Raw genomic sequence first — 19,311 nt, 5'->3', positions numbered from 1 at the left:
GCTTGGAGATGGTGGGTTAGCCACTGGAATCTCTGGATGTCCATTTTCTCATCTCTAATGTAGTAGGTAATGGTACTTCCCTTGTAGGCTGTTGTGAGAATAAAATAAGATGCACGTAAATGTCTCCACCATGAAGTCAGCCTTTTTCCCCCTGTGGGTGCTGAAGAAGCCACAGATAAAAGAAAGATCAAGGGTTTGAACAATATAATAGTCTCTTTTAAATTTATTTATTTATTTATTTATTTTATCTTTTGGGGCTGCACTGGGTCTTTGTTGCTGCATGCGGGCTTTCTCTAGTTGCGGCGAGCAGGGCTACTCTGCGTTGCGGTGAGCGGGCTTCTCATTGCTGTGGCTTCTCTTGTTGCAGAGCACAGGCTCTAGGCATGCGGGCTTCAGTAGTTGTGGCACGAGGGCTCAGTAGTTGTGGCTCACAGGCTCTAGAGCGCAGGCTCAGTAGTTGTGGCGCACGGGCTTAGCAGCTCCGCGGCATGTGGGATCTTCCCGGACCAGGGATCGAACCTGTGTCCCCTGCATTGGCAGGCAGATTCTTAACCACGGCGCCACCAGGGAAGTCCCTATAATAGTCTTTAAGTGGATTTTGGATAGCTTTAGATGATTGTATCAGTCAGGTGGAAGGTAGCAGAATGAGGAGGATTATCAGTGGAGCGGTTTGACCACTGTCTCTTGCTCACTCTTCATTTAAATTTTTACACACACTTCCATGCTGTGCTCTGCTCTCCTAAGCTGTAGCACCGGGCAGAAGGAGGTCTGTTGAAACAGGTGTTGCCCCTCACATCTTATAGGAGCGACAGGTATCATCTAGCAATTTGATACAAGTGAGAAAAATCTCCCCAGCCACTGTGTACTGAGAAATGAGTCCGTACATTCAGGTGGTTGTAAATAAATTTGCCTAATGTTTACCCCCCAAGAGGCAAGAACTGAAAAATGACAGCCCAAAGGAGGGGTGGAAATCTCTCTTCTGAAGTAATAGATTCTACCTAGCACCCGTGAAGTAGGTCTGGTAAGCCACTGAGTTTTTGAGGTGAAAGCAAAAATCCTTCCTGTGAGCCAAACGTGGGGTACCATGCCAGTTCTCTTCTGGAATATCTATGTGTGGCCCTGAGACTGGCCTACGTGTGACTTGCAGAGTTAATGATTATCCCAGCAGTTGTCTGAACTGCTTGGTTCCACTGGGCTGCTGCAAGCAGTTAGAGCGGTCTCCAGAGAGCAGCATGTTCCCCTTGCTCTTTGGGGCTGGACTGGTGGTTCTGAACCTAGTGAGCTCTGCAAGGAGCCAGAAGACAGAACCTCTTAGTGGCTCTGGGGACCAGCCCCTCTTCCATGGTGCGGATCGATACGACTTTGCCATCATGATCCCTCCAGGAGGCACAGAATGCTTTTGGCAATTTGCCCACCAGACTGGATACTTCTATTTCAGTTATGAGGTGGGTACTTGGTCATACTGGGGACTTGTTTTTCTTGTTTGTTCATTTCCTTTTGTAAAGGGGGTCAGGTTTTAAATGAACACAAGGTTCTAGTTGTCTTTATTATGCTGTGACTCCCCACCTGTTAATGAAACAGACCTGCAGTTAAATGGAAACTCTTGATGGATGAATAATCACTAAAACATATGGCTTGGCTTCTCAAATTGGGGGCTGTGGAAGTGTGCTCAAAGTCATGGGACAAACCGGGTGCCTCTTCCTGGAGAGGTAATCATCACACTTACTCGAGTTTAGAGATGAGAGGGGAAAGAATCCATTTTTTAAATATTAAAATAATATGGATATGGTACCAAGTTGAATGAAAAGTCACATGAACTTTGGAGACAAACCCAGAGATTTCAAAGACGCTTCAGTTTATGAGGTTGGGGGAGCAACATTTATTCTCTTGCCTTTAGGGGTAATTCCAGCAAATTGGAGAATCAGTAACTCAAGGCTTCTCTATGCAGTCAGACAGACCTGTTGCTTTTAGGAAGGTAAATGTTTTCAAGTTGCCTGTTCACAGGCCAAGTACTTTAATCCATGCGTGCCCAAGGATGGTCTGCTCAACAGTAAACTTGGAAGCTGTTCATTTCCTTTGTTCTTTATCTTAGAAACCTATTAACTTTCTAAATTTTGTTTACAGAGTAAAAGACTATGTTGATCTTATTCCACTCCAATGTAACTTAAAATTTATTTTAAATTAACCTATCAGAGATTTTTCTTATCTCTGAATTTATAATAGAATAGTAGCTACTAGTCAGCTCACTGTAGCCTGGGCTTATCAAGACGCAGCTTGGAGGCAAGTACCTATTGAATGCCTTATTTATTTACTGTCAAGCATCAAATAAGCCCAAATCTGGTATACCACTGGGGAGGTCAAAACCAAGTGAGTTCAGCCAAGAACTCTACAGCCAGATTCATACATAACCAACATGTCAGCTGCATGGTCTGAGACATGTTTTCTTACCAGGGGTGCTATTGGCATTTGGGTCATTTCTTTGTCCTGCTTACTATTCTAACACGGCAGGATGTTCAGCATTGCTGTCCCCGCCCCCCTTCCCCTACTCGCAACACCAGGGCAATGTCTCAGCCCAAATTCAAAGTGGGGGTTGGGCAGTACCATCCCTGATTGAGAACCACTGTGCTGATGGTCACTGGATGTCAATCTTACCATTCAGCTAGCTTCCTGATGATGCAGCAGGAGCTTTTCTCCCTCTTTAATGTGTCTCGGCAGGTTCAGCGGACACTGGGAATGTCACATGACCGGCATGTTGCTGCCACTGCACATACCCCACAGGGTTTCCTTATAGACACCTCTAAGAATGTTCGGGGCCAGATTAACTTCTCTACCCAAGAGACAGGTCTGTTTTCGTCATCACGGCTATTATAATAATCATACGTTTCTTTGAAATTGGGAAAATAATGAGGAAATATTGAAATTAATTAAGTACCTGAGATGTAAAAGCTCTGGCTTTTTCACATATGGATGGTGAAATAGTAAGAAAAAGATTTAGCCTTCAACACCAAAAACCAGATTTCCTGGAGACTGCCAATGGCCAAGGACATTAATCAGCGGTCCACTGGCAGTTTGGAAGCGGTCTCCAGGTGACTAACTATTATAACTCCAGGGTCCAGAAGCTCGATTTTATCTTATCATCTCCAACGAACCAGATTATTGGAAAGCGATCAAAACAGGCAGACCCATTTATGATACAGAATTCCAATTAATAAATTTTATTATGGGATAGTATTTCTTTCCAGCCATCAAAACACTTGAGCCAGTTATCAAAAAGCAGAACACAAGGAAATGCATGGCCATGAAAAATATCCACATTCTACAACAAAGCACTTCTCCAGTCACCAGAAAATTCCTACAGCCAGATCGAGCCTGTCCTCACCCCAGACGGCACCAGTTTGAACTGTCCTCTCTACCAGCCAGGTGCACAAAAAAAGACTATTTCTCAACAGGGACATAAGAGAATCCTTCACTGCGTGGCACAGGATGTTCGGCATTATTATGCAGCATCTTTGGCCCCTACGTGACATGCCAGTAGTGCCTTCCAGTCATTTCGACAATCAAATACACTGCCACACCTTTCCAACCCTGCTCCTCCGCACTCCTCCCCCATCACCACACGCGGGGAGGTGACCCCAATTGAGAACAAGCACCAGTACATACCCCAACCATCAGCCCCCGTACAGACCACCTTGCAGGAAGTTACTCCAGTAGGATAGCTTCTTTCATTCACAAAGCATACATTTTTTCCCTACTTTCAAATTCAAGATGATATCCCAGCTCTAACGGTATGCAAGGAGCAAACACTATGCTCTTAATATGCTCTTGATCAGAAATTCCTTAAGAGATGTGGGAACTATACGCTGAAAAAGAGGAAGAAAACATTTTCTATCCAACATAGAGCTAAAGCTACTAATATTTGGCAAAACAATATTATTATAAATAATATTTAGTAAAATAAGTTTCATGTAAGATCAGTATCTTCCACATCAAAAACTGGATTTTGTACTTCCTAAGTAAAAAGAAGGTGCTATAGTAGCACATTTAACACTGGAGAACAGTTATCTCCAGGGAAATCTAGAGGGTGGGAGGGTGGGAGACCAAGACTTGGTAATGATCTAGGGATTCCTACAGGTTTTTATCAGCTTTGTCTAACAAATCAGCAAAATCGCTTTGGTTCTGTGCAAGTATACCTCAATTTTGGAGTCTTCTATGAGGGGCCTGAGATGGACCACAAAGAGAAGAATGAAAGAAAACAACTGAATGATACTTTGGATGCAATTGAGGTAATTGTTTTGTGGGAGAGAAAAATCCATGGAAACTGACTTTAAATTTGGAGGAAAGATTAGAATTATGGGAGTAATATCATCTGAGTGAGGGCTCATTTGGGGAGAAAACAAACAGGCAAAGGGATTTGAAGCCTTTAATTAATTTTGTGACTTGGAGCTCTTGAAATTCCTCACTTGTTTTATACCAGGAATTGGCAAATAACGGTTCACAGGCCAAATCTGGCCCACTGCCTGTTTGTTTTTTAACTTAGATACAATTCACCACTTTAAGTGTACAGTTTAGTGGTTTACAAGGTCCTGCAACCATTACCAGCATCTAATTCCAGAATAGTTTCATCACCCCAAAAAGAAACTGCAGACCTATTATTCACTCTGTGTTCCCCATGCCCCTCAGCCCTGGGTAATCCCTCACTAATCTACTCTGTTTATATAGATTTGCCTGTTCTGTACACTTCATGAGTGGAATCATACAATGTGGCCTTTTGTCTTTGGCTTCTTTTATTTAGCATGTTTTCAAGGTTCATCCACATTGTAGCATGTATTAGTACTTCATTCCTTTTTCTGGATGAATAGTATTCTATTGTATATTTAAAACACCACATTTTGTTTATCTACTTATCAGCTGGTAGACATCTGGGTTATTTCCACTTTTTGGCTATCATGAACAATGCTGCTGTGAGCATTTGCCTACAAATTTTTGTGTGAACATGCTTTCATCTCTGTACACATATAAGCGGTATACTCTGCTGGCACATATGGTAACTTTTTACCTTCAGTGAGGAACTGTTATATTCCACAGGCTAAACCATTTTACACTCCCACCAGCAGTGTATGAGTGTTGCAATTTCTCCATATCCCTGCAAACATGTTATAGTCTTTTTTGCTATAGCAATCCTAGTGGGTATAAGTGGTATCTTGTGGTTTTTGAGTTGTGTCCCCCTAATGACATTGAGCATCTTTGCATGTGTTTTTTGGCCTTTCAGTTATCTTTTTTGGAGAAATGTCTATTCAAATCCTTTGCCCATTTTAAAATCTGGTTATTTGTCTTTTTATGGTTGAGTTCTAAGAGTTCTTTATATATTCTGGATACAAGTCTCTTATCAGATATATGATTTGCAAATATTTTCTCCCATTCTCTGGGATCTCTCTTGACTTTCTTGATAGTTTCCTGGATGCACAAAAGCTCACTGCCTGTTTTTGTAAGTGAAGTTTGACTAGAACACGGCCATGCTCATTTGACAATTACAGCTGGCCCTCTGTATCTGCAGATGCAGAACCTGCAGATGCGGAGGGCCGACTATGGGACTTCAGCATCCTCTGCAGGTCCCGGAACCCATCTCCCCACTGATAATGAGGGACCGCTAACTGGACATAATGTCTATGGCTGCTTTTGTGCTACAGTGGCAGAGCTTAGTAGTTGCAAGAGACTGTATGGTCTGCAAAGCCTAGAATATTTACTGTCTGGCCCTTCAATAAAAATTTGCAGGCCCTTATCTTTTACCATATACAAAGAACAGAAGACATCACCCAAAAGGGCAATGATGTGCTGGGTACATGTCTAAATCTAGAGATAATCTGGAGGAACTTTCTAGTTTCAGCACTTAAGTTTTTCGTTACAAAAATTATTTTTTTAAAACTGAAGTCCAGGCCATTTTTTCATAGACAACAAAACTAGCATTTATCAACAACTCCAATAGCCAACTTATTACATATCATAAAATCATATGTTACTCAACTTCCAGATAAACTAGGTTAGTGCTGGTGGGTACCCAGGTGAGGCTAGATGAGGTTAGGGAGGAACCCTTTCTGTATTTCATTTTCTGTCCTGCAGAAGAGTACACGAAAGGTGCAGAACAATATCTTTCACATGTGGCGATACTACAACTTCGCTCGCATGAGAAAAGTGGCTGACTTTTTCCTACTCCAGTCAAACTATAACTATGTGAATTGGTGGTCGACAGCCCAGAGCCTTGTTATTATTCTTTCTGGGATCCTGCAGCTATATTTCTTGAAGCGTCTCTTCAACATCCCAACGACTACAGACACAAAGAAGCCAAGATGCTAAGCTCGAACAACTACAGTGCCCTGGCTCTTTTCTTCTGGGGCACAAGCTCTCTCAAATCTTTGTAAAGTTATTGGGAAAAAATCAATTTTTCTTGTTAGAAAGTTGTAGCCTATTGCTCTCATCTACACAGGCAAAATCGCAATAAATAAAAATGTGTAAAGTTTTGACGTTGACTGTTTCTAAAGTACACATTAAATGCTATCATCAAAATACCGTCCATCGTACTGCAGCCCCTTAACCTTCACTATGTCTATTTAGAAATTAACAGAGAACCTTGGAAGGGAGAAAAGTTGAAAAAAATGGGACAAAAACATATAAAACTGGGTTTTATATGTTGCATACAAAAACAGGAGTTGATAGAGTGCTTTTTTGTAATTGAAAAATGATTTATTTTTAGAGATGTCACCTTTGGAATTTAAATTAAGCAGTATATGCACTAAAGAAATTGCTTTACAATACAGGTACTTAAAAATTTTTTTGTCTGTGATATGTTTTTCACTAAAAAATATTTTAATAATTCTAAAAATAATTTTGGAAGGCATGGGAGAAGGATGGAGGCACTAAATTATTATTTCAGGGTCTCTGATTAGTGCTTTTTGTCCAGTCCAGTCAGGTAATTAAAGATTTGTAAAAATATATGTATAAATGAGTCACTTTGCCGTACACCTGAAACTAATCCAATATTGTACATCAACTATACTACAATAAAAAAATTTTTTTTAATTAAAAAAAAAACCCAAGAGATTTATAAGAGAAATTGTTTTAGAAATCAAGTTGATAAAAATAACATTCAGCCTGGGATCATACCATTCAAGAAAAAAAGCGAGAAAACTGCTTGTAAAAGCCAAGATAATATAATCAAATTATATTCATAAGATCCTACTCTTAGTAACAGAAATACTCAGTATAAACATTACAGAAATAATTCTTACCATTTATTCAACACTATCATTTGCCAGGCACTGTGCTAGGTGCTTTACGATCATGATTTCTACTTCTAAAAACTATTCTTAGGAAGACGGCTAGGCTGCTTTTTGAAACAGAAGGAAATGAAGCTTATTAAAGTTTAATGACTCATCTAAGGCCATACAGCTGGTAGATGTGAGAACTGGTATTTGAATCCAAGTTTTTTTTCCACACTACACAGCACCTACCGTAAAGAAAATCGGCAGAATAAACTGCTCTTACTGTTTTATCCAAATTTCATTTGTAAAATCCCACACATGACCTACTATTCTGATGGCAATATCTCTCTTTCATAGTATTAATAAATAATTAAGAAAATTCATTACGTTCTTATCATGTGTTTGGAAAACAGTGTTATCACAGATAACAATAATACGCTATTCTTGTCCTCAGTTCCAACAATTTAGAACCTGTTACTCAAAACAAGAAGCCCTCTGATTCAAATATAAAACACAGTATTCTAGTTAGTCAAAATCACAAAGATCCAAAACCCCGTTTTTGAGCCATTTCTGCATAATAAGAATCCAGCCTGCATTTGTCCATAATAGAATATTAAACTAAGAAGTCCCTGAAGAGGTCACAGTGTTGACAAAATTCAACATGATGGTGGAGCCTACACAGACACAGGAAACAAAGCTAGGCCCTTCCACACAGCCACAAGTCCTCGCGATGATTTCGTTTTAAGTCAATGTCTCTTCATGCCGCACATATTCCCCAATGTCTGCTTGATGAAATACCACAATCGCCATGGGGTCTACTTTCCTGCAGTCTTGTGTAGACTTTGCTGCCACCCCAAAACCCTGGGATTCAAAAGAAGAGACACTGATTCACTCAAGTCATTCCATAAGTACGTATTGCGGTCTGGAAACAACAAAGACGAAAAGATACAGTTCTTTCAAGAATTCGAAAGGTGCTGAGAATTTAGTCTCTCAAGCGCAGACTGAAAATACATCCATCTTGAATAAAAAGATACTTGATTTTTTAACAGCAACCATCTCTACTCACCAAAGGGATGTCTGCCATGGAGTACACCACGACTCCCTGGTACTGAGAAGTATTTTCGGTGATTCGACCAAGTCCAGATTTCAGCACATGGTTTCCATACAGGAAGGATTGCTCTGCTCCAGGTTTTATCCACACTTTATACTGTAATAAAGAGAATTAAATCCAAGAGACATAAAAATGTTAAACAGACCCCTGCAGATAAGCTAACTGCTAGATCTATGGTTAATTTCTTTCTTTTTTTTCCTTATGAACTAAGTTTTTTTGGTTCTTTAATTTATTTTCTTTTCAGTTGAAGTATAGTAATTTACAATACTATGTTAGTTACAGGTGCAAAACATAGTGATCTGATATTTCTATACGTTACAAAAGGATCACAATGATACAAAGTTATTGCATCTGTGTCGTGTCATCCGTCTCCATACAAGATTATTAAGATATTACTGACCATATGCCCCGTGCTATATATTTCAGCTGTGAGGTTCGTTTGTCTTGTAATATGAATTTTAAAGAAAAGAGAGAAAGACTCATGCTTCCCTTAATATGTTCACCCCCTTTAGAGACCTGCCAGGAGGTTCTTACCTCGACTCTACAATCAACTTCTCCCATGGGCAGTTTAACAGCTCTTTTTCTGTACCCCACTACGCTCCTCTTCACAGCCACCTATTTGCTTTTCGGTTTTGAGCTGGGTCTGCATAGGCTTTTCAGTTTCTGCTGGAGGTAACTACCACTACGCGGCCACACAGGGCTCCTACTCCTGAGCCCCGACCACGCCCAGGCAGCAAGATGTACACACATCTCCAGGTGCTGGCACTGACCATAAGCACCGTCACGGACTCCGTCGCAGAAAAGGTGCCCAATTCTGCCTTCTGATGTGGCCCTCAGCCTAGACTTCCTCCATCCCTAGTGGCGGACTGAAACCACCCCACAAACCTTGGCATACGGTGCCAGGTAATCCAGAGCTGTGATGTGCAACCGAAACCTGTGGGTCTTCGTGAATTTTCCGAAGCACGTCCCCAGCGACACCAGCTTGTCACCGGAGATATTGGCGGCCAACTTCAAAATCTTCTCACTGAAGGGATAAAGAAAAAAGCAGTGTCAGATGAGGCAGGCTGGGGGGACCCAGGCCCCCACCCGGCTCTCCATGCTGCCTACCCGGCCCCGCGCCGCCTCACCTCACGTAGTACACCCGCTCGTTGTGCAGCCTGAAACAGTAGGTGCCGTCGGGCCTGTCGACCAGCAGCTGCAGATTCTCCCCGATGCTGAGAGCAAAAGGAGAACTGGAGGCCGCGCCCGGACTCGTCCCGGCACCGCGGCCCCCGCTCCACCCACGCCCCTCCCCGCCACCCACACACTCCCGCTTCTGCCCCGCGCACTCTTACTATTTTGCTATCTTCTCAAACATTACACGCGTCTCCTCTTCAGTCAGAGGCCGCATTTTCCCGCTGAGTTGGAACGCCGGGATCCTCGTGCCTCAGTTACCGGAAACGGAAGATCAGCCGCCAGCCGCTCCTTGGCAACCTCAAAGCCTGCCTCTCTAGCTGCTTTCCAGTCGTTCCCCACGCTAGCGCCCCGTAACCTGGACGACTATCGGAGAAAGAAAGTGGGCCTGATGAGAAACCATAGAGACCGGAAGTGCGCCCCGGCTGCTTTGGGTTCTACGGAGTCAGCGCCCTCGCTGAGCGGGAGGGGAAGTGACGCTGCTGCTGAGAAGATGGCGGCGACGGCGACTCTCCCACGCTCGACTACGGTCTCGACTACGGCCTCGGCCACGGCGACGGCCACCGCGGCTGCTCTCGGGGAGGTGGAGGATGAAGGGCTCCTGGCGTTGCTGTTTCGGGACCGCTTCCCGGAGGCCCAGTGGCGGGAGCGGCCCGACGTGGGCCGCTACCTCCGGGAGTTGAGCGGCTCGGGGCTGGAGCGGCTGCGGCGCGAGCCCGACCGCCTGGCCGAGGAGCGAGCGCAGCTGCTGCAGCAGACGCGCGACTTGGCCTTCGCCAACTACAAGACCTTCATCCGCGGCGCCGAGTGCACCGAGCGCATCCACCGCCTCTTTGGCGACGTGGAGGAGTCACTTGGCCGCCTGCTCGACCGCTTGCCCAGCTTCCAACAGAGCTGCAGGTGCGGCGGGTCCGGTGCTAAAGGGGCTTTTAATACCTGTAATCGCTATCAGTTACGACGACAGAAATAGCTAACACTTAGATAGCGCTTACGATATGCCAGGTTCTCCTCTGAGCATTTCATTAATCCATTTAAACTGCACAGCAGCCTTCGAGGTAGGTATTGTTATTTGCATTTTGTGTATGAGGAAGTTGAGACACACAGGTTAGTGACCGTCCCAGGGCACAGCTAGTAAGTTTCGAAGTCAGAATTGGAACCCAGCAGCACGTCCCCCACTCATAGGGCTGTTGTGAGCACTAAATAAAGAGAATCCATGCAAAGCATTTATCATTGGGTCTGACATAATTAACACTCTACAATTGTCAGCTTAATATATGTGCATATTTATGTAAACCTATACACACAACAGACACGTACACACAACAGCTTGGACCAGAGGTCATCTGCTCTAAACCGTTCATTGATAGAGGCTGACAAGGAAATCCTCCCATTTGGGGGCAGTAAAAATCATCATCAAAAAAAAAAAAAAAAAAAAAAATCTTCCTTTTTGACCCATATTCTCCCTCCCTCGACCCTCAATCCATTATCCCTAATTCTGCCTTCCAGCCTTTTGTGATAAAAGTTTAAGTTTTCTTTTGAGTCTTTGCATATTTGAGAATAGCTTTAATACTCTTCCAATCCCCTAGAATAGATGGAGGCCTTCACAAAGCAGGTATCTGCAGTTACGGAGAAGAAATGGAGACTGTAGCAGGAACTGAGGTTGGACCATAGCATAGGAGAAGATTAAGAGGCTGAAGGAACTTGGGGGTAAGGCTGTAGTTCTAGGCTAGTTAGGGCATTATGAAAATAATAAGAATAGCTGTTATTAAAGGAACATTTACTCCATATCAGGTCCTGTGTTAAATGCTTTATACACATCATCTCATTTAATCCTCACATCCTTATGAGGTGGGTCCTGTTACTATTTTACCAATGAAGAAACAGTTCAGAGGGCCTAAGTACCTTGCCACAGCTTGTTAAGTGGCAGATCTGGGTTCAGATCTTTTTATCACTTATTAGTTGTGTGATCTTGGACAAGTTGCTTAAAATCTCTGGGATTAAAATTTCCTCAAGGGTAAAAGTACTTACCTAATGGGGTTGGTGTGAAGATTAAATCAGATAAATCAGCCCAGTGCTCAGTTCATAGTAAGTGCTTGGTATTTGTAGCTAAGGTTTGGATACAGAGAAGCGAACCACCAATGTACTCGTGATTGTTACTAGGAATTTTGTGAAAGAGGCTGAGGAGATCAGCTCCAATCGCCGAATGAACACCCTGACTCTAAACCGGCACACGGAAATCCTGGAAATCCTGGAGATCCCTCAGCTCATGGACACCTGTGTCCGGAACAGCTATTATGAAGAGGCCCTGGAGCTTGCAGCCTACGTACGCCGACTGGAAAGGAAATACTCCTCCATCCCTGTCATCCAGGTAGCCAACTTGCCCAGAGAGGACTCAAACTGATGTTCTTGTTATCAGTAATTCTGTGGTCATCACTGACCCTTTAGGCAGAAACCTTAGGGAAACTCCTTGCATTTTTCACATCAGTTTCTGCAAGGCAGGCAGGCTTGATCATAAAACATACATTCATTATTCAGTCAGCTGATAAATATTAATCATGTGCCAGGCATTGATCTAGGTGCTGGGGATACAATGTGAACAAAGACAAGGCCTTGGCTCTCATAAGCTGCTAGTTGGCAAATAAATAAATAATATCCTTTCAGGTAGTGTTAAGTATCTTAACAAAATAAACCAGGGAATGGGGCAGGAGGCTAAGGTGGGTTACTCTAGGTAGAGTGGTCAGGAAAGGCTCTTCTGGTGAGATAACATTTAAGCTGAGACCCAGATGACGAGAAGGAGCCAGCCACATGAAGATGGGGGGGGGAGAGCAAACCAGAAAGTGGTATGAGCAAGTATAGCAGGCTAAGGAGGGAAGAAGTTGGAGTGTTTGAAGTATAAAGATAGCCATTCTGGCTGGATTGCAGTGAGCAAGGGGAGAGCATTAGGAAGCAGGTGAGGGCAGGAGAACCAGGCAGGGCCCGTAGGCCACAGTGAACCGGATCTTTGCTGGTGAACCTGTATGCGTCAGTTTTAGGAAATCTACTTCGTATGTCAGAACAGCAGTGGGAATGTTGGTCTGCAGTATTCAGGGTTAGTGGAGTGGGTTCCAGGGAGTGTCTTTCCCGGCGTGGTGACTCACCCCCTGTGTCGTCAGGGCATCGTGAACGAAGTGCGCCAGTCCACGCAGCTGATGCTGAGCCAGCTGATCCAACAACTGAGGACCAACATCCAGCTCCCTGCCTGCCTCCGTGTCATTGGCTTCTTACGGCAAATGGATGTCTTCACCGAGGCTGAGTTGAGGGTCAAGTTTCTTCAGGCCCGAGATGCTTGGCTCCGTTCTATCCTGACTGCCATCCCCAGTGATGATCCCTATTTCCACATCACGAAAACCATCGAGGCCTGCCGTGTCCATCTGTTCGATATTATCACCCAGTACCGTGCCATCTTCTCAGACGAGGACCCGTTGCTGCCCCCTGCCATGGGCGAGCACACCGTGAATGAGAGTGCCATCTTCCATGGCTGGGTGCTGCAGAAAGTCTCACAATTCCTGCAGGTACTGGAGACAGACCTTAACCGAGGGATAGGCAGCCGTCTGGACTCTCTGCTGGGCCAGTGCATGTACTTTGGGCTGTCTTTCAGCCGGGTAGGGGCTGATTTCCGGGGTCAGTTGGCTCCTGTTTTCCAGCGAGTGGCTTTCGGCACTTTCCAGAAAGCAATTCAGGAAACGGTCGAGAAGTTCCAGGATGAAATGAACTCCTACACCCTCATCTCAGCTCCAGCCATCCTGAGCAGCAGTAACCTGCCTGCTGCTGTTCCAGTCACTCAGCCGGGGACCCTGCAGCCACCCATGGTGCTCTTAGACTTCCCACCCCTTGCCTGCTTCCTCAACAATATTCTGGTCACCTTCAATGATTTGCGCCTCTGCTGCCCCATGGCCCTGGCGCCGGATGTGACTGCGGCCCTGGAGGATGCCCTTGCCAAGGTGAGCACATACTGTTGGCTCTCTTCTGGGGCCTCCTTTAGTAACAGGTGGCCGGACTTCTGTAATAAACCAGTCTGTGTGACGGTGGTGCCTGCTGACTTAGGTTTAGTGTGGTTTTAGAGGTTTTTCTGGTTGAAAAGCTCTGGTTAGTCCCCTTTCATGAAGTGTCTCACCTGTAGTAATGGTTCAGTAATATACTGATTTTCTATTGCTGTATAACAAACTTACACAAACATAGCAGCTTAAAACAACACACATTTATCATGTCTCAGTTTCTTTCGGTCAGGAGTCCAGGCACAGCCTAAATGGGTTGGTCCTCTGCTCACAAGGTTGCAATCAAGTTATTGGCCAGGCTGTGGACTCATCTGGAGCTCAGGGTCCCCTCCTTTCAAGCTCACTCACAGTGGCAGATTTCTGTTCCTTACAGTTGTAGGACTGAGGCCCTCAACTCCTAGAGACCAGCCCACTCCATAGGCAGTTCAGTGTAGCTTTTTGATTCTTCAGGGTCAATGGGAGAGCATCTCTCCTTGCTAAGTCTCCTTTAGGGGAGTCCTCAACCCTCTTTTAAGAGGCTCATCTAATTAGGGTAGGCCCACCCAGGATAACCTCCCTTTTCATTAATTCAATCAGCCGGTTAGGGATGTTAATTAAAACTGCCAAATCCTTCACCTTTGCCATATTCTGTGGTTAGAAACAAGTCAGAGATTCTGCCTGCACTCAAGGGGAGGAGATTACACAAAGGAATGGATACCAGGGGGCGGGGATTACAAGAGCCATATTAGAATTCTGCCTAATACAAGTAATACTACCAATATTGCTAATATCTGAGTATGGTGCACATTTTTACACATTAAATCTTTAGATATTGGGTGCTGCTTATAATTGACGACATCTTACAGTCGCTGTCAACCAGGTGGCAGTTGTGACGTGGTTGTATAAAATCTTTCTGTTGATGTCCTCCTGTAAGAAAGAACGAGGAAGCATGAGCAATGAAGCTTTTTAGGGTCAGTGAAATTCAGATAATAGTAATTAGCTAATATTCATCTAGAGCTTATTTCATGCCATGTAATTTATCATACTTTACACATATTAAAACTTAATTCTCACAACCCTATGAGGTTAGGTCCTGTAGCTGGCCCTACTTTATAGATGAGGGAACTCAGGCACAGAGGGCGTGGGGTGCTTAAGTAATCACTTCGAGGCCACAGAACCAGTGAGTGGCACAGCTGGAGTTTGAGCCCAGAACGTCTGGCACCAGAGTCTATGTTCGTTATTTATTTACTTGTTGGTTTGTTTGGCCGTGCCTCTCGTCTTGTGACCAGGGATTGAACCTGGGCCCTCGGCAGTTTTCACAGAGCTCTAACCACTGGACTGCCAGGGAATTCCCCAGAGTTTATGTTCTTAACCCTGTCACTGTGACACCTGCCTGTAATGTCAGCTAGGCTGTTATTTGTATGTGGAACTTCTTTTCCAGCTCTATTTTTTCCTCCTTTACAATTTTCTAGTGGTTCTAGCATTGTGGAACTTCAGAGGCCTTATTCAGTAGAAACCTTTTGTAGTGTTGCTTCATCTTCCTGGATCCACCATAGTTCTGGTCCATCTCCCATGGGAGCCAAAAACAATGTATTCTGTGTATAATTTCATGATGCTCCTCCACTGGAACTGGAAACTGCACTAGTAATAAAACCAGTTGGATAAGAAATACATCAGTGAAGTGACAGAACTGCGAAGATTGACCACAATTGTGAATTTAAACAAGATAATAATATCATGTACTGTTTGGAACAACTTTCTTCATGAAAACTTGAGGGGTGCACATTTGTACCTAGTTTTATACACTGCTGATGGTGATAGACTAACCCAGTGATTGATGGTGCCCTTGTCTCTTAGGTAACAAAAGTAATCTTGGCCTTCCATCGTGCCGAAGAGGCTGCCTTCAGCAGTGCAGAGCAAGAGCTCTTCGTCCAGTTCTGCACTGTCTTCCTGGAAGACCTCGTTCCTTATTTAAATCGCTGTCTCCAAGTCCTTTTTCCTCCAGCTCAGATGGCACAGACCTTAGGTAAGAGAAGGGAAAAGATTTTTAAAACTATTTTATTGACATAATTCACATACTAAATAATTCACCTATTTGTAAAAATCAAGTTTTTTAGTAAGTGTACACAGGTGTGCAACCATTACTATCATCTAGGTTTAGAAAGATCCCCGGTGTTCATTTGTGGTCATTCCCCAATCTTGCCCTTAGCCCCTGGCAGCCACTAATCTACCTTCTGTTGCAGTAGATTTGCCCTTTCTGGACATTTCTTATCAACAGAATCATACATTATGTTTATATCTGGCTAAGTGGAAGAAACCAGTCACAAAAGAACCACATAATGTATGATTCCATTGACATGAAATGTTTACAGATGGTGTTTTTAAAATATTTTTTCGAATTTGCCTTCCCTTCCCTATGCCCCCTCTCTCTGTGCCTGTGAAGGGAGTGTGGGAGGCACAATTTCCCAAAGGGTAGTGGGCCAGTGATCCCACCAGCGGAGTGGCTGCTCTCTGCTCCCCCAGCTTTTCCTTGGGCCTGTCCAGGGAAGCCAGTGTCTGCTGCGGCTCTCCTGGTGCTTTCTTTCTCTATCCGTCCTGCACTGTGCTGTTCCCATTACTTTCAAAGTCTGGCTTTACCGCATAGGTGACTGTCCCGTATCACAAAGGTGATTTTTCCTGTATTGAAATATGGTAACTATGTTTGTTACTTCCAATAAGTGTTTTTTTTTTTTTTTATCTGTGACACATCAATAATTAAATTTATTAAACGCTTTTTCCACTTCTATTCTTTACCATCTGGGCCAGGCATTCCACCCACTCAGCTCTCCAAGTACGGAAACCTGGGGCATGTGAACGTCAGCGTCGTCCAGGAGCCTCTGGCCTTTATCCTGCCGAAGAGAGAGATGGCCTTCTGTCTAGACGACAAGGCGCTAGTCCCCGAGCTCACAGCTCCAGCACCAGAACCCCCCGCCGAGGGGCCAGTCCTCGAACCTGTCACCCCGGCTTTCCCTGACGGGGGGCAACAGGAGGTGGGATCCGCGGGACCGCCGCAGGCCGACGAGCCTAGTGCAGGCACTTGACAGGCGCCCCCTGCGCCCGGGCCGGTGCGGCGGTTACTGGGGCCCCGGCGGCCGAGGGGCTTGCTTACTGCAGCGCCCGGTGGGAACGTGAGTTGCCACGCGTGGGAGAGGCTGCGAAGGCATAATTAAAGGGAGAACTTCCTGGTTATTCTTGTAAATGCTTGATTAAACTATCAGAAATGGAATTAAATAATAAAGGTGATGGACACCACCCACAGGCAGGCTGCGAAGTGTGAGCGGCGCCGGCGTTCCCGGAAGGCCCGCGGGAACTGCACTTCCCGGCATTCCTGGGGGCGGGAGCTTCGGCTACGGGAGCCGGCGAGGGACGCGGGCGGGCGGGTGGCTAGGCTCCACGCGCCATGGGTCAGCTAGGGGCTATGGGGGCCGGCGAGGGACGCGTCCGGGCGGGCGGCTCTGCTCCACGCGCCATGGGTCAGCTGGGGGCTGGCCTGCTGCTGCGGTGGCTGCTGGCGCGTGGCTGCGTGGGGCCGGCCTTGCAGGGGGGAGAGCGGGTAGCGGGCGGCGGCGCCCGGGCCTGCAGCTCCACGCCCCCCCCGGATGGCCTCGAGGGCCCGGCGCGCCGGCGCTCCTACTGGCGCTACGTGCGGCGTCTGGTGCAGGGAGCGCCGGAGCCGCCGTACCCGCGCGTGTGCCAGGTCGGGGACCCGGCGCTGCGGGCCGTGGCGGCCCCAGTAGAGCCGACGCAGCTGGCGGGACCCGAGCTGCAGCGGCTGGTGCAGCGGCTGGTGCAGGTGATGCGGCACCGCCGCTGCGTGGGCTTGAGCGCGCCGCAACTCGGAGTGCCGTTGCAGGTGCTGGCGCTCGAGTTCCCCGAGGCGCTCTTCCGCGCATGCGCCCCGCGCGTGCGCGAGGCCCGTCAGATGGAAACCTTCCCCCTGCGCGTGTTCGTGAACCCCAGCCTGCGTGTGCTGGACAGCCGCCTGGTCACCTTCCCCGAGGGCTGCGAGAGCGTCAGCGGCTTCTTGGCCTGCGTGCCCCGCTTCCAGGCGGTGCAGATCTCAGGTGCGGGGCGGTGGGGTCCCTGGGGCGGATGAGTAAATGCGTGCTCCCCTTTAACCTGCGGAGGCGGCGGCCTCGGATCCCACGAAACGGTTTCCGCAAAGTTCCAGTTACAGCGTAGACATGTTGATGGCTGATCAGCGGAGCCTGCCTACCCACGAGCAGACCCTGGAGTGGACAAAATTCAGGACTGACGGAATGGGATGGGGCAGGAGGCGCCTGTGAGAGAAGAGCCAGCTCAAGTGGGGCACAGGGTTGGGGGGTTGGTTTGGGAGGGTGGCCTGGTTCCCCTGTTAGCTCACACCACGTCCTCTGCCCTGTCGCTCACCTTGTGTCTGTTTCTCTCTATCTTACACACACACACACACTCTCTCTCTTACAACCTTGTGTCTGTTTCTGTCACACACACAACCTTGTGTCTGTTTGTCACACACACACACACACTCTTACTTCTGCGCCAATTAGATCTGTCATGGTGGAATGGGAGAAGTAGAACCCAGCTTTGCCTAGCCCAGAGTGATAAGCCATTACCTGTCATACCACAGGATGTTTTGCAGTGTGATTCTTTGCTGGGGTTGGGATGATTGTTCCTCTTGAGCAAGTCACTTGGGAAGATCATCTCATTTCAGCCCCATAGCGAACCCAGCAACCTACTTGTCAGAGTTGGGAACCAGATTGAATACTTGGTAAGAGGCAGAGTTCAGACTTCTTTTCTAGGAAGGATAGGGGCTGCTGTCTGCATTCCCTTCTGATATTGCCTCTTGTAAACAGGAACAGCCAGGGGCAAGGAAAGGCTAAGTAGGTTGAGAATGATGCAGTTCAGCATGTCCTCACCCAGGCTGTACCTTCCTTTGCAGGGATGGACCCCGGAGGAGAGCAGGTGGTGTGGCAGGCCAGTGGGTGGGCAGCCCGCATCATCCAGCATGAGATGGACCACTTGCAGGGCTGCCTGTTCATTGACAAAATGGACAGCAAGACATTTACAAACATCCACTGGATGGAGGTGAATGACTAAAGCTTTCCTGCTGCATCTGAGGACCCTGAAAACCAAGACGCAAACACTTCGGCTTTAAGCTGGGCATGTCTTACCTGGCATCGACTTGGTATTGGCTCTGCTCCGACAGAAAACAATGGCCTGTCAAAGCATGCCTTCCTGAGTTGGAGGAAGATGTTAATGTTTGCCCTGAAATGAGCTATGGACAATGTATTGCCTTCAACTTGAGAAGAAAAATAACTCCCCTGAAGGAGTGGACATTTCCTGGCAATTTTGTATGGAGATAAAGACAGGGCGGAAGCAAGTAAATAGCCACTCTCAGTAGACATGATTTCAGAAAAGCTGTATCATCTGTTCCCAAAGCCAAGATTAGATAATAATGTAGTCCCAAAACACCTGAAAGCTGTGCTTAAAACTGCGGATTAAAGCTGTGGCTGATCGTCTTCACCAAGTTCTTACGTTTACAAAGGGCTCATGTGTGTTACCTGCATAGTCTCCGTTTGTTTTGGATACCAGTTTGCCTGTGGAAGTAAAACACAGGACAGAATGTCCCCAGTTCAATGACAATATTAACGTAACTGAGTATTCATACATTTTAACAGGTTCAGATACAGTTTAGGTCTCCAGCTTTTGCTTTCCACCTTTAACAGACCTGGGGAAGACT

General features: G+C 46.1%; 3 protein-coding genes and 1 long non-coding RNA gene across 7 annotated transcripts; 2 read left to right on the top strand and 2 right to left on the bottom strand.

Annotated features, from left to right (window-relative positions):
- Positions 1-259: 259 nt before the first annotated feature.
- On the bottom strand, positions 260-9,959 carry NIP7 (nucleolar pre-rRNA processing protein NIP7). 3 transcript variants are annotated; one of them, XM_059904848.1, is made up of 5 exons: positions 9,702-9,959; positions 9,495-9,581; positions 9,253-9,391; positions 8,323-8,463; positions 260-1,566 (listed from the first exon to the last, which is right to left on the bottom strand). In XM_059904848.1, the coding sequence occupies exons 1-5, from the start codon at positions 9,755-9,757 to the stop codon at positions 1,510-1,512; spliced, it is 480 nt and encodes a 159-aa protein (XP_059760831.1). In that variant the 5' UTR covers positions 9,758-9,959; the 3' UTR covers positions 260-1,509. The 3 variants fall into 3 exon arrangements, with proteins under 3 accessions (XP_059760831.1, XP_059760830.1, XP_059760833.1); XM_059904847.1 differs by lacking the exon at positions 260-1,566 and adding an exon at positions 7,187-8,117 and having other exon boundaries at positions 9,702-9,956; XM_059904850.1 differs by lacking the exon at positions 260-1,566 and adding an exon at positions 8,095-8,178.
- TMED6 (transmembrane p24 trafficking protein 6) lies at positions 1,183-6,522 on the top strand. The gene is made up of 4 exons (XM_059904846.1): positions 1,183-1,445; positions 2,716-2,842; positions 4,132-4,283; positions 6,118-6,522. Exons 1-4 carry the CDS (start codon positions 1,233-1,235, stop codon positions 6,349-6,351), a joined length of 726 nt encoding a protein of 241 aa, XP_059760829.1. The 5' UTR covers positions 1,183-1,232; the 3' UTR covers positions 6,352-6,522.
- COG8 (component of oligomeric golgi complex 8) lies at positions 9,653-19,098 on the top strand. Of its 2 annotated transcripts, XM_059904843.1 has the most exons (7): positions 9,653-10,440; positions 11,701-11,908; positions 12,693-13,520; positions 15,411-15,579; positions 16,359-16,534; position 18,169; positions 18,511-19,098. In XM_059904843.1, the coding sequence occupies exons 1-7, from the start codon at positions 9,932-9,934 to the stop codon at positions 18,666-18,668; spliced, it is 2,049 nt and encodes a 682-aa protein (XP_059760826.1). In that variant the 5' UTR covers positions 9,653-9,931; the 3' UTR covers positions 18,669-19,098. The 2 variants fall into 2 exon arrangements, with proteins under 2 accessions (XP_059760826.1, XP_059760825.1); XM_059904842.1 differs by lacking the exons at position 18,169; positions 18,511-19,098 and having other exon boundaries at positions 9,905-10,440; positions 16,359-16,848.
- LOC132353567 (uncharacterized) lies at positions 13,763-18,244 on the bottom strand. Its single transcript, XR_009499048.1, has 5 exons — positions 18,185-18,244; positions 16,347-17,821; positions 15,381-15,574; positions 15,071-15,194; positions 13,763-14,480 (listed from the first exon to the last, which is right to left on the bottom strand). It is a non-coding gene; the product is annotated as an uncharacterized LOC132353567 (long non-coding RNA).
- Positions 19,099-19,311: the final 213 nt, after the last annotated feature.

The sequence above is a fragment of the Balaenoptera ricei genome, chromosome 19 (genome assembly GCF_028023285.1).
Source record: "Balaenoptera ricei isolate mBalRic1 chromosome 19, mBalRic1.hap2, whole genome shotgun sequence".
NCBI lineage: Eukaryota > Metazoa > Chordata > Mammalia > Artiodactyla > Balaenopteridae > Balaenoptera > Balaenoptera ricei.
The sequence above is the reverse complement of the archived record's forward strand: the minus strand, read 5'-3'. Positions and strand labels throughout refer to the sequence as shown.